The 14,618-nt window shown below is 41.9% G+C and overlaps 1 protein-coding gene across 3 annotated transcripts in view; it reads left to right on the top strand.

Moving 5' to 3' along the window:
- Positions 1 to 7,051: 7,051 nt before the first annotated feature.
- The window catches only part of LOC129782117 (integrator complex subunit 3 homolog), a 32,523-nt gene continuing 24,956 nt past the window's right edge, over positions 7,052 to 14,618 (top strand). For all 3 annotated transcript variants that reach the window (XR_008744386.1, XR_008744385.1, XM_055789528.1), the window contains exons 1-6: positions 7,052 to 7,071; positions 7,139 to 7,559; positions 7,608 to 7,782; positions 7,841 to 7,995; positions 8,132 to 8,938; positions 10,335 to 10,492. Coding sequence is in view for 1 of the 3 variants with exons in the window: in XM_055789528.1 (XP_055645503.1) it covers positions 7,070 to 7,071; positions 7,139 to 7,559; positions 7,608 to 7,782; positions 7,841 to 7,995; positions 8,132 to 8,938; positions 10,335 to 10,492 (1,718 nt within the window). In the remaining 2 variants the exon portion in view is untranslated. The remainder of the gene's footprint in view (positions 7,072 to 7,138; positions 7,560 to 7,607; positions 7,783 to 7,840; positions 7,996 to 8,131; positions 8,939 to 10,334; positions 10,493 to 14,618) is intronic.

Raw genomic sequence — 14,618 nt, 5'->3', positions numbered from 1 at the left:
TGGTGATGGATTCTTTGATTCTCCGGAGGAACAGCGTCGCTTCAACGGACCATTTTTCCGCCCAAAAACTTTTGAAGGTGTTGGCGATCCATAGTCTGATGTCGTCTAGCGGTACTTTGCGCGTTAAAAATTGCCCAAGGTAACCGATTCCGGCAAAACGGTCGGCCGCTTCATTGCCCCTATGTCCGGGGACCCAAATGAGGACTGTATCCGGCAGCAGATACCTACTGATAGCTTGTATCCATAAGTGCCTAGTGATGGTCGCGCCAACAGCATCGATGACGCTAGCCGAGTCGGTAACTATCAGGATCGGTTTGCTTGACGGCATAGTGTCAGCTTTAAAGATTCCGGCAGCTTCGGCCGAGAACACCTGGCAAATGTCGACGAGCTTCTTGCTGTCAATAAGAGAGTTATTATGACCGCTTACCCCAAAACCAACTTCTTGCATCCCTTTGGAACCGTCCGTGTAGCGAATTTCATAATTGTGAAATTTTCTTGAGACAAGTTCGACAAAAGTTTGCTTCAGACCCACAGAGCTCGTCCCAGCTCGGAAGTTGTTCCTGATTGTATCATCCACTCGGACCACCGGCAACCTCCAGTCGTTAGTCCCAAACCAAAGCTGTTAAGCTATCGGTGGAAGGTTTGAGTGTGTCACCTGCTGCAAGATTTCGTTCGTTAAAATAATCAGGTGTGTCTCCTTATCTCCGCTGGTTTTAGCGAGGAAGCTCGCCGTTCTGGAGACTATCGCTGCGTCCACAAAAATGTTCTCCACAAAAAGGTTCTCCTATTTCGGCGCATACCGAGGCTGCTGGTGTTGATGGTAGCAGACCAGAGATAATTATCTCTGGCCAGGCATGTCACTTCGAGACCGTAGGTGAGGCGGCTATTGAGGATGGCTTTGGCCACCCGTAAACGGATCGTTCGGTTGTTACTCCGATGAGGTTTGGAGATGGTTTTTAAGAGGTTTAACCGGGTGGCACAGCTTTTCTTCACCTCGTCGAAATGGTGCTGGAAGTTCAGGTTGTAGTCAACCACCACTCCCAGAATCCTCAATGCTCTACGGCGGGGAAAGCGGTCGTTGTAGAGTTTGACTCCCGAATTGTGACTTCATACCACCATGTGACCACTCTTTTGCGCCGAAAGCCGAAAACCTCGTCCGACAGCCCATTTACCGTAGCTGCCTGGATCTTGATGCGTGGTGCCCTGTGCGTGTTCCCCACCACTACCAAAAGGATGTTGTCCGCGTACGCGAATACGAATACTCCCTTCGGTATAACCCGGAACAGGCTGTTCATCGCTATACACCAGTTTCTTCATGAAGGCGCCTGGAGCTGGGGTTCCCAACTTTTACCTTGAAGGTCCGGTTTGTTGCAAAGTTTTCAACAAAGTACAGCAGGTTTCCGTCTACCCCCCAGTCGCCAGTGTTTTAAGAACTAGTGGAATCCAGGTTCGGTCGTACGCCTTCTCTAGATCCAGGGCTACCATCTCCAGATGCTGTCGATTTTTTCTGGCCTCAGCTACTACCTCTCCAAGGGATGCGAAATACGTGTTTGTGCCCATCCCCGGTTGAAAGGCAAATTGTCGGCAGTCCAACTTCCTGTTTTCGGTCAAGTAGGTGACGAGCCGTTGGTTTGCCATCCTCTCTAGGGTCTTGGACGTACAGGAGGTCAAGGATATTGGTCGGTATCCTTTCACGGAGCAGCTGTTCTGGCCGACTTTGGGAATGGGGATCACAATACTATGTCTCCATTCCGCGGGGAAGTCGTGCCAGAGGCCATTAAAGATGGCAAGGAGGGTGGACGGAGACAGCTGCTTGATCATCTTATAACCGATGTGATCGGGACCAGTGGACTCCCCTTTGGTGGAGCGCAGCGCGACGATTAGTTCTTCATGTTCGCGGTGTCGACTGGATCGCTGTAGACCGTGCCATTCGCTTGCAGGATAGGGGTTTGGAATCTTCTTTTCCCATTCAGCGCGTTAATACGTCTACATAGGTCCGCAGAGGACTGGCTTTCGTTGATGGATTCCAGGAAGCCGGTTCAACTGTCTAGTTTGGCCTTTCTCACTAGTCGCCTCACGCTTATGAGCTGCGCTCGATATCTGTTCATTGCAGTTTCTTTCTCCGGGCCATCGTGCCGGATTCGTTTTACAGCACGCAAGAACTTCCTCCGTTTCTTGATTTCTTTTTTGATGTCCTCAGACCTCCAGTGCAGCGCTCTCTTGCCAGGGTTGGGCTTTGTTTTAGGGATGGCGGATTCTGCTACCTCGGTGATGATTTCGTTGAGCTTCTGCATGGTGGTCGGGTTGTCTCGGGCGATCTGGTGGCTGGAGGAAGCCCTGTAGAAATCCCAGTCAGCTTTGTCGAAGATCCACTTTGATCTTCGGGTGGATTGAGGCGGCGGTGTGTTGAGGATGATTGAAATCGGATAATGGTCACTTCCATGTAGTCTGCTTTGTTCCACCCCAATTTACCTACCAAATCAATGCTGGCTGTGGAAATGAGCTCCAACGATTCGAAAAAATCACTGATGATTTCCCCCCTTACATCCGTTGCTTGCATCCCTCAGTTGTGGTGATGAGCATTGAAGTCCCCCAGAACGATTTTAGGATCCTCCAAGTTTTCAAATACCTCCAGCAGCTTGCGTCTCAAATTCGGGATCTTGCCACATGGTAGATAAACGGAGACAATAACTACCGGAATTGAAGATTCTATTCTGACCGCAATTATCGGTAGGTCGGTGTTGATTTGAATGCGCTTATGGGGGATGCTCCTCTTGACGCCTAAGGCTACGGAATGTTGTAATACGGAACCCAGCTTTGTGTAACAGTGGTATTTACCACCGAGGATCTTCTGGACGTTCGTTGGAGACACTCTGTTTATTTCTTGAAGAGCGATGACTAAAGGACACAGTTCCCGGTCTAGGATCTCCAGCTCCCCAAGGTTATTATACAGACCATTGACATTCCACTGCAGGGCCAGGTTTGTTGATCTTGTGACTGTTGGACCTCGCTGGCGGTTGATGACGTGGTGGTTTGTCGGTGGAATCAAACTGTTGGCAGAGACCAGACTCGATGGGGCACCCTGGGTGGCCTGAAATATCCTGGAGTTCAACGGAGGTGAAGATGACAGGGGACCGGAGGACCCGGCTATAGCTGGTAGAGAGTCTCCAAGTCTTTGTCTCCATGTGTCGTAGGTGGCAGCATTGGATTGTGCTTCGACGGGCATGGACGGAACACCCGCGCTCAGAGTTGCCGAACGAGAGGGGTAAGGACGGATATCTCCCAGTGACCGTCCCCCCGACCCGACGGCGGAAAAAAAATCAGCGGCTTGGCCCTTGATGGAGGCTGTTGGGGATGGTGATGTCGAACGAGACAGAGGAAGGCAGCAGCCGGGTGGAATGGTTCCGACCGAAAGACGCCCGCATGACCCGACGGAAAGAAAAGGTAGCTCGGCTTTTCTGGGGCAACCGACTGTGGTGGTTGGTTCTTCGCAATGGCGCCAGGCAGGGTCTCAACGATACAGTTGCAGGACGATAGAAATCCCGGGTGGTTCGTCGGGGAACGAGCGTTTCCGCCCATGTGCGTCCCGAGATCACGTACGATTCCCACGTAGTCCGTCGGGGGAACGATCGTTTCCGCCCTTGTGCGTCCAGAGATTATATACGTCTCCCAAATTATCCGCCAGGGAACGGGCGATGTCGCCCTTGTGTGTCCTGAGATCTTGTTTTCCCGCGTGGCCCGTCGGGGAACGAGCGTTTCCGCTTTTATGCGTCCCGAGATCTCGTTCCACTATCGCGTGGTCCATCGGGGAACGAGCATTTCTGCCCTTGTGCGTCCCGATTTCTCGTACAACGGAAGCCACTTTCCCTTGGCGCCGGGGGTTATCCGCCAGTACCGGTGGGGCTGTAACGTCCGCACTAACGGTGTCTCGGCTGCAGAGGGCTATTGTGGAGTTCCGATTTTCTGCATCGTTTATCTGGTTCTTCGTCCTTGAGCTGCAGAGGTGTTTCAGTAGTTCCGGTGAGGGTGTAACGTCCGCACCACTGGTGCCCTGCATACCCAAGGTGCTGCTACTCGCATCATCCTCAGGTCGCGGCAAGGGATGCCGGAGGTTGTCCGAATATTCCGGTTGGGCTGTAGCGCATCTGCGGGGCCCGGACTATCCCTTCCGAAGAGGAGGCGAAAATAATGATGGATATCCAGGTGGAATAAACCTGCTTTCAAAATCAAAATTATGAATGAAAATTTACTTTAACGTATCGAATATTTATTTTATGTCATGAAATAAGAGGTATTTTTTCCGATAGCGCAGGGACATATTGAACGAAAACTGTGTCTAATGATGAGTTTATATTATAATAATTATTATTTGTGGAACAAACAGGAAATGCATCGACAAATAGTTAAGTGAGTGTCAGAACTACATGTGTTATGGCGGGTTTACATTAGGGAGATCTATAGCTATAGATGGATTTATTCACGCGAAAATAGATGTAAACGGGTGAGAATATATATGATACACTTCTTCGAGGTATATATAAGCACTATGATTAGAATGAATACAGGCATATGTAAACGCTGGTGAATTTCTCACTGGTGTACGGTGGGTTTACCGTAAGATTTCAAAACGTGTGCGAAACTTCTGTGTTCAGTGATGGTGTCTTCATATGAGTTGTTGGAATGGCTGGGCTGAGCAGGAGGCTTCATGAGCTAAGTTGTCTCTCTTTCTCCTCTTTCTAAGGCGGCGGTGACACTGAATGCAGAAAAGTGGTCGTACGAATTGTATGCAATAGTGAAAGTTGACATCCACTCTTCGTACAATCAAATTTTCGTGCGTACTCCGATCCTAAATAACATTAGCCTAATGCTATCCTTTCTAAACTTTGCGATGTCTGTGTGTATCGTAATGGCTGGTTTACATTAGGGAGATCTATAGGTATAGATGGATTTATTCACGTGAAAATAGGTGTAAACGGGTGAGAATAAATACGATACATTTATTCGAGGTATATATAATTTGAATAAATTCAGCATATGTAAACGCTTGTGAATTTCTCACTGGTGAGAAATCACTAAATTTGGATGCAGTTCTACTTCAGGTGAATAAATTCACCGAAAATATGAATATATTCATTATAGAAGTTCACGCTAGTCTAAACGGTTGATGCGATTTCTACAAATCTCATCATATTTCTTCACATGGATATATCACTAGGCTAAACCCACCCTAACTGAAAATATCAATGTTTTGACATAGGACTACGTCTTTCATTTCTATACTGGGGTGCAAGTTCAGTTTCGAAAACGAAAGCGTTACGCCGGAGAACGAGATTTTGAGCGTTAATAGCTCCTAAACAACTGAACAAAATGGTATGATAAACACTTCATTAGAAAGATAAAGCGTCTACGTCTACATATGTTTGTTACATTTTGATCCAGAAACTTGTTTCAATAGCCCTAAAATTGCTTTCAAAACAGGCTATTGAAATCACACCAATCGGTATATAAGCGAGTGCCGCTCGGAAATCCACACAATTACGATTGCGCAACGATAGAGGTACGATCGCTGGAATGGATGGATGTTTCTCTAACACAGACTTCAAAAACATGGAGCCTGGGCAAAACGACATTGCAAAATAGAGGCAAGCTGCGGGTACTTTTGTACTCGTTTGCGTTTTTGGAAATCGGAATGTTTCCCTAATACTTCAAAACCATGGAGCCAGGGATATTGGCATAGCAAATTAGATGTAAACTACGAGTACTTTTGTACTCGCTGCATTTTTGCAAACCGGAATGTATTTCCCCAATAAAGATGCCGAAACTAAGAAGTTCGGAAAATCGGCACTGCAGATACATTCAAGTCGGCGATTTTTACATTTTTACAGTCCGGAATTTGTTTTGCTACGGTCTACAAAAGTGGGTACAAATGCAACGCTTTGGCTCGATTATTCAATACTGCATTAGAAGATAGCCCTTCATGTCGCCAGCTCATTGAACTTCTACGCATACCGTTTGATGATTAGTCAAAATTTTGATAACTATTTGCTGCGATAACTACTAACATAATGCATGGCTTAAATTGAGATTTGTTTGCAATTGAATTCGTAAATCACATTCATTCAGTATTTCAACCTGCGCAGCGGCGATATCGTACCCAATGAGGAACATCCGAGGTGGGATTATTGCTAATTGAAGAAATACAATTGATAACTAAGCCGACGGCAGTCCTACGGTCAACCTTGCGGTTATATCATAGGTATAACCCATCCATAGTTTTTGCGTTTCTGACGCACAGATGTGTACTTTCAAACGTCCCACCATCATATTCGTAGTGAATGAACCAGGGTCCTGCTACCGTCTATCTCGTTTGATTTGTAGATATGGAGCTATTCGCCCGTGTAAAAAATTGAAGTAGCTCGGATGCTTTCTCCCGAATCGGCTCGCAATCATTTTAACCGATTCTACATAATTGACAGTTGCTGGCAACATCGCGATTGGAGTCCGATACGTGATGCGCGTGATGAATAACGCTATATATTACAGGTCCAATTGGTTTAGAGAAGTTTTATCGGTTACCTTCTCAGGTTTCCCAGGATTTCGATGAAAAGTACTTATCACAGTAGAATATATAGATGATCCAATTAATTCTACAGGTTTTCCTTATCGATATACATAAATCTACGCGACAGTGACAAATGAGATTTTTTGTTTTCAGTGAATCCTGATTTTTAAATCCCCCCACTAACAACCATCCCCTCCTTGATAAACGCTAAGGAACCATGCTATTGAGGCGGCCCTTCTGGCCATCGGGCGGCGAATATCATACTAACATTCCTTCCCTTCCCCTGGTGACTGTAAGGACGTGGCCGGCGTCGTTATTGACTATTTAAAGTTGGAATCACTGAAACTTGCACAATGAGAAAGATTTGCTACTCCCAAGCGTCATTCAATGTGTTCTTTGTGGAATTTCGCTGGTTCAAATCAATCACGGAGAGCAAATACGAATTGTACAGTCTACCCAAGCTTAAGCTCAAGCTCACACTGTATATAACAAATGAAGTAAATTATTATGTAAGCACAAAACACATAGGTAGGTCCCTTGAAATACATATGCCTCTTCTTTTTGGTTTTTTTTCAGGTATCAAGATTGGTTTCAAGAAAAATACTTCACAACTCCAGAGTCTCACAGTCTGCGTTCAGATTTGATAAGATTCATAATAGGAGCTATTCATCCTACTAACGATATGCTTTGTTCAGACATTATTCCACGATGGGCTGTCATCGGTTGGTTATTGACCTCATGTACAAATGCAGTAGCTCAGGCTAATGCTAAACTTGCTTTGTTTTACGACTGGTTGTTTTTCGATCCACTTAAGGATAACATAATGAATATTGAACCGGGCATCCTAGTTATGTACCATTCTATTAAAAATCACCCGTTGGTTAGCTGTACTTTACTTGATTTCCTGTGCAGAATAATGAAAAATTTCTATCCCAGAGGAGAAGACAAAGTACGCGCTGGAATTTATAATTCATTACGAATTATTCTCGAGAAACAGGTATAGAAATAACAATATGTTTACAGACAATATATCTCGATATTTCAGGTTATACCAAACCTTTTACCATTGTTGGAGTCTGTTAAATTAGATCGTGAATTGAAAACAATGCTACGAGAAAATTTTCGAGAGTTTTTCGCATTCACACCTGCTTCTCCTAATTCATTCAGCGCGGCGAACCCTGTAAAAATAGTTACAGATGAAGAGCAAAATTTTCCAAGTGGTAAATCGATATATTGATAACAAATATTTTCCTACGTTAATCGTTCTTCAACCCACAGATTCTAGCAAGGATTTTTGGAATATTTGTCCAGAGTATGTAAGCTATAATGCGACAGTAGAGTTACAAAAATTCAGTGATGACGAGGATGATAACACTAGAATAATGAATACAAAGGATGAACCGTCTGATGACGACGACTTACCACTTTCTAAAGTAAGTGTAAATAAATCACATCAGAAGAAATGTTTTAAAGCAATGATTATTGCTGAACATGAGCATGGGATGAAATCTCCGTTGTTCGAGTTTTTGTTTGGATTTATTAAATTAAATACACCAACCTTTTTTTTAGGTAATGAGAATGGAAAAACCAGTCATCCAATCGCTTCCCGAGGATTTGTTACAATTCATAGATGCCTTCGTTTTATCACAAAAATCTGATGACTTTGAATCAATTCTAATGTCACTCAATGCGCCGTCATGCCTCCTCAGCGTGGAACAAGAGCTGTATATTCATGAAAGAATCATATCTACGCTAAAACAAACATTAGATGATTGTTCAATATATCCGGAATCTAAATCTGACGAATGCCTTTCAGAAAGTATTAGTCATCCGTTATGTTGTCTTTTCAAAGTGCTGTATCACACGGAGGAAAAATGTAAAAGATATGTGATAAATTTATTAATAGCTACATGTAATCAGATACCAAGCATCGGCTATTTATTACTACATTTCCTCAAAGTTTATGCGAAATTACAAGCACGGCGGAAGGAAAACTCAACTTCTACATTGAAAGGCAGCGTTTATAAATATTTCTGTACACTTATCAACTCTGAATTCGAGTGTCAATTGAAGCAGGACCTCACCATGTTGGAAAAAACAGATTCGGAAATGTTCTTTTGGATACTGCCGGACTTATTCAAAGAGTACAGAGGTGTAATGATAAACAACACGGATATTTTTGAATTATTCATAGGAGCCGTTGATGCAACAAATTTACGTGATGTTATATTCAGTGTGACTCAAGGAAAGCTCGTTATATTAAACAACGATAACATAATTGGTGTGATTCGAAAAAGTCTCGAATTCGAGACGTTTGAGCAATTTTGCTTCTGGCAACTTATACAAGCTCACGATGTTCCACTAGAATCTTTTCAGGTAAATATGACCATTATGTGTTACAAAGTTCTTTATAGTCCTTAACTCATTCCGTGCCGTGGCAATTTTTGAAAATTTTCCATCCAGGTCGCGTGTGGCGTATACGACCCACTCTTCAAAGATGAAAAAAATCGTTGAGACGATAACTTTCATTTTTTCAATAATACAAAACTATTATTAGCAGGAAAAAAAATATTTAATATGCATGCAGACAATGTTTGACTTACAATATTTTTTTTTAATAATTCTTTGTTTTTCAATGTGACCTGAACGGAAAGTGCAGAGTGTATCGTATACACTCCACATGGCACGAAACGTAGATTTATAGATTTATTTTATTCTCGATTTCAAAAAAGGTTCCTATAATAGACATTTTTGAGGTTCGAACCAAAGGCCGTAGATGGTTATATACACTTTTTTGATCCATTTTTACGAGTATTTGATTTAAAAAAACATATTTTTTAAATAGCCTGGTCGATATTTTTAAGACAAATTGACGATATTTAACCCTTTGCTCCCGTGGCCGAGTGGTTAGCGTCAAACCTAACATGCCGGGGGTTCGGGTTCGATTCCCGTTCTGTAGCCAGGTTGAAATCACCGACAACAAATATATCATCATTACCATTCATCGTCGATAAGACCCAAAAAATCGAATTGATGTGTTGATCTACTCAAAATCGCGAAGTCGGTCCGGATGAAGATATACCACACAAATTAACATCTTTTTTGTTGGTTGGGTCAAATGTTTTGAGGTAAATCTCGACGTTTCATGCAATTTCAAAACATTTGGCGTAACAATATTTTTAAACCCTGATTTCATGTACCCCCAATTCCCTCAGCAGATACAATTTTTACTAATTGAAAGTTTTCTATCTGCACCAGTAACACCAGCTATGTGTATGATAATGGCTTACCTTCCCTACTGAAACATTTTGAAAATATCCGAGATATTTATGAGAAGTCGTTCTCGTCATTTATATTACATAATTGTCGAACTAGTATTCCTTCCAAGAACGTGGTCAAGGCAGTTCTCAACTGTTGGGGAGAGCATGTCTTTTTCTAAGAGAAATTATTTGACTTCAATTATGTATCTGTTCAGAAACGGACGGATAGTACGTACCGCCTAGGGTATTGTGCAACCTACTCGATGCTTAAGCCAATTAAAAGTCATCAATGTTTGTTTGGAAGTAAAAAATAAAAAATTATAATTTTTAATATATATTTTGTCCTCCTGGTAGAAGGAGATTATGTTGGAAATAAGAAAGATCTTCCAGAAATTTTCTTGAGGTTATGTAACAAAAATCGGATTATATTCTAATGGTTTTCTTCAAATTGAAGTTTCAAAACTGATTTGATTGGAAAATGTGATTAACATTCATGATGTATTTATTTTTAGGATATTCTTCCTGAACTGGACCCGACGTTGCATGCGGAAGCGTTAACGTACATTCTATTGTTATTAAAAAATGAAAAGCCATCAACAAGTTTGATGAAATGTCTACTTAGTCGAGATTCCAGATGTAAAGCAGATGCATTTGTCATTTCAGTACTCAGGTTAGTTCAGTTTGTTTCACATACATATAATGATTTTATATAAAGATATATTGCATACTAATAGTCATACTGAGTCATACGTTCGAGGCCTTTTTCGTTTGCGCGAATTAGCAACTCGAAACGATTTCAGTCGAATAACGCAACCATTTTACAAGTACTTAAAAAAATATAAACAAACGTACACAAATAATAATATCTTACCAGTTTATTTGTATGTTATGTTGTATTTCGTAAGCAGCAAACTTTGATAAATATAACTCTTTGTAATTAGGCACTTCAAATAGCAGATCGCCACAGCAGCGCCGCTCGGATGCAAATGGTTAAACTGTTATTTGAGATAGATTGTACAAACCCTTTTTTTGAATTCAAATGTAAGTTGACGATTAAAACCCTTTCGTTATGAGCGTTGTCTATAGACGACATCCGTGCGACTTCGTGTGTGTATGAGTGTCGTCTATAGACGACATCCACGCGACGAGCTGTGTGTACGAGCGTCGTCTTCAGACAACATGAAATTCATACTGCTCTTCGATCACACTTGAAATTAGACTAGTTGCTGAGATTTGGCGACATTGAGACAAGAGCGCAACATGAAAAATACAAAGAAAATAATCGTAAATTATTGACGAAGGCTGCCTATATATACCACGAAAGTCTCAACTAAATAACTTTCTTCACCCGTTAAAAATATAAAAAAATAAGTTCAAAAGTTTGATCTACAAACACAGAGAAGTTCACAGCAAAGAATAGAACTTAAATATCCCGCCATCGTCGTCACATTACATACGAGGGCGGTCCGATAAGTCGGGTTGCTCAATGCACTATGGTCCAGGAGGTGCATTTAAGTGGAAATTAGCATCTAGAGCTCGACAGTGATTCTCTAGACAAAAACTGTCTTCGACAAAGTTGTTATATATAATAGAGCGCTCATTTTTATGTTATTAAAAATAGGGTGACCAAAATTGTCGATGAAATAAAGAATCTAACTTTCTTATCTTGATAGATAGAGGTAAACACAAACAAAAATGTGTCTTCTTTGAACCTCCATGTTGAGTGGCTATAAGACTGAACTGAAGTGATGCTGCTTTAAAGTCTATACTATAGCATTTAAAAATTACAACTTGTTCATTTATATGCCAAAACTCATAATTTCAAATTTAATTTACTCAAATACAAAAAATAACACTCTTTTGAAAGTTACACCTTATGTAGAATCAAATGTGCTCTTCAAAATGCCATCAATAATTTTTTATTATGTTTGCCCCAAAAAGAACGACTAGCAAATGAAAAAGTAGTTTTTGTCTAGATAATCACTGTCGAGCTCTAGATGCTAATTTCCACTTAAATGCACCTCCTGGACCATAGTTCAATGGTGTCAGTATCGCAAGAGAGATTACTTTCGTGTAGTATATTCTCGTAAACGACTACTGTCAAAATTCAGCCGAATCGCACTCGTAGTTTTGTTTTGACCGTGTGTGAAAGAGTGCGGGTCCGCGGATTTTAGAAAAATGGAAAAAGAGCAATAGCAGTCGATTCTTGATTTTGGAAGGGAAATCGCGCAGCAAAATCAAAGAGCGCTTGGATGCTGTATACGGTCACTCTTCTCCTTAAATGGCTACCGTCAGAAATTGGTTTAACGAGTTTCAACGTAGTCGCACGTCGATTTTTGGCAATTTTCTAGACTAAAACTGTCTTCGACAATGTTGTTAGTAGCTATCCGGTATCCTGCTTATCCGGCCAATATTCGATATCCAGCCGGATACCAGATATTAGAAAATGTAATTAATTTCTCATTAACACAAGATAAACCATAACAAAATCGCTAATAAACATCATTCATACATAATTCAAAGTCATGTTTGATTACTAAAACGTCAGATTTTTTTTCCCAAAATTGAATTAACATTATTTCTAGCAAATCTTGTCAATATACTCTTTAAAATTGCCACCAAATGATTGCGTGATCGCGATCGATTCGAAATGTTTGCACATAACAGTCGATTTTGTTTGCAATGAAATATTTTCTCTGAACGCGATACTGACTATTATTTTTGTTTGCCATTTCGTTCAAACAGTATATAAAGATGTCGTAAGCTGCTCGTGTAAGGTATCGTCTCTTTAGTTTCAAAAACTTCTAAATAGTCTGATATAATAAGGTCCAGAGAGGTTGCATTAAGTAATTTGTATTTTTTTCCAAGTAGTTGAAATGGCTTCCTAATATAATGCTAAATATGAAATTATTGTGAAACCAGAGCAGTGGGTCCAAAGCCCCAGAAAAGTAGGATGATTGTAATGAATGTAATTATTCATAGAAGTCCCACGAATCTCCCCTAAACCAAGGTGTGACGCGACCCGTGCCGATGGATGAATGGTAGGGGGTTAAAACCTTGCCGTTAACGAAGCCTGTAGAGCACCAGGGCACCCTCCACAATGCATTATGCCGGTCACTGATGCAGCGGACCTTCTTTACCGCGAGATTCGTGGGACTAATACGAATAATCCACACCCAATTGAACGAGTGGTCGAAACCAACGTAGAACGCGAACGCTAGGAGGTTTATTGAAGACGCTATGGATTATGCTTTAATTCAAGAGCATTGGGTCAACAAAGGAAGAATACTTGATACTTATACTGGTTCATGCAACTTATTCTACGACGACAAGCATGACTCCCCAAGAACTGCTGTTCTAGTAAAAGCAAAGTCCTGAACCTAACACTGTGCATTCCGGTAATTTCTGTGAAAATACACAACTGACACGTTTCGGAAGAGGCGTCTTTGTCTGATTACAGACACATTATATTCGAATGGGATGGTGGTTTGACAGTACAGAGAGAATATCGTGTTCATACCAAGTGTTGTGTATAAACCTGAACAAGTGATAATCAGTTGGGCTCAGGTCGGGCGAGTAAGGCGGATGCTCTAATACCTCATCGCTGACGTCCTCAACATTTTCGATGACATGTGGGCGGCCTGACCGCGGCAAGTCACTGTAACTCCTATCTCTTCGGAATCTATCATATCACTTCCGGCATGTTTTGTTATTAACGACTAGCCCATAACAATTGCGAATGATACGGACGGCTTGGCTCACCGTATGTCCCAAGTCAAGGTGATATCGAATAAAGATTCTTAATTCATTTCTGGTCAAACTAGGCCGCAGACGTGTGTTCGGCCGTTCGATCTGGGCTTGCGTTTCGACAGTTCCTAGTGGCTGATTGGGCATCTGACTTGCCCTCAGCAATTCAATCCGAACGCGTAGTTCTTTGTTCGTGATAACATGCTGCCACTGAGCCATACTCAGTGGTCTTAAAGCTACCTGACACTTTCGCAATAGCTGATTCGCAGTTCTTTGTCCGAAATAACATCCTTATTACTCATTTGAATCCCACGAGACGCTGGGGAAATAATGGCCAACTGTGCCACTGCCCCGCTATAACACAGTAAGGGCAAATTACGACCGGGTATATTTTAAACTCTATCGGCCATTCATCCCTCGGCACGGCTACCTTGGAGTTTGGGTTACCCACATTATTTTTTCCGGAGCTTGAGGCTTAGTTTTGACTCCAACGCTCCTCATTTCCGGGCTTGCGACCGGCAGTAGAGTTTTCAACGATTTCATGTTTCCAATCATCAGTTGAGGCCCTCTACTGGCTGAGTTAACACTTTGATACGGGTTCGAAGCGAAACACATATGCACCCGTCATGCGCTATTACTATCGGGATAAGAGGGGTAAGAACTTTTGCAACACACCGATACAAGAATAAGATTCAACAACTCGAATCAACTTCAAAGGAATTAAATGATACGATAGTTTCTGTCTAAAACAGTAATTGTCCATTAGAGAAAGTTTCTTCGACAAGAAACGTTCCGTGGTGGAACAAAAGGCTCGAGCGGCTTCGCAAAACAGCGCAGAAACTGTTCCACAGAGCTAAACTTAATTCGGATTGGTATCAATACATGAGCGCCCTAACCGAATATAACAGAGAATTAAGACAATCTAAACGAAAATATTGGGTAGTAACTGCGAAAGCATTGACATTACCCCAATCGTTGCAAGACTAAGCAAGCCTCTTGCGAAAGATCACTCGGACGGGCTAGATTCCCTCAAAAAGGACGACGAATCG

The sequence above is a fragment of the Toxorhynchites rutilus genome, unplaced genomic scaffold (assembly GCF_029784135.1).
Source record: "Toxorhynchites rutilus septentrionalis strain SRP unplaced genomic scaffold, ASM2978413v1 HiC_scaffold_38, whole genome shotgun sequence".
Lineage (NCBI taxonomy): Eukaryota > Metazoa > Arthropoda > Insecta > Diptera > Culicidae > Toxorhynchites > Toxorhynchites rutilus.
This window is presented reverse-complemented; position numbering and strand designations above follow the sequence as displayed.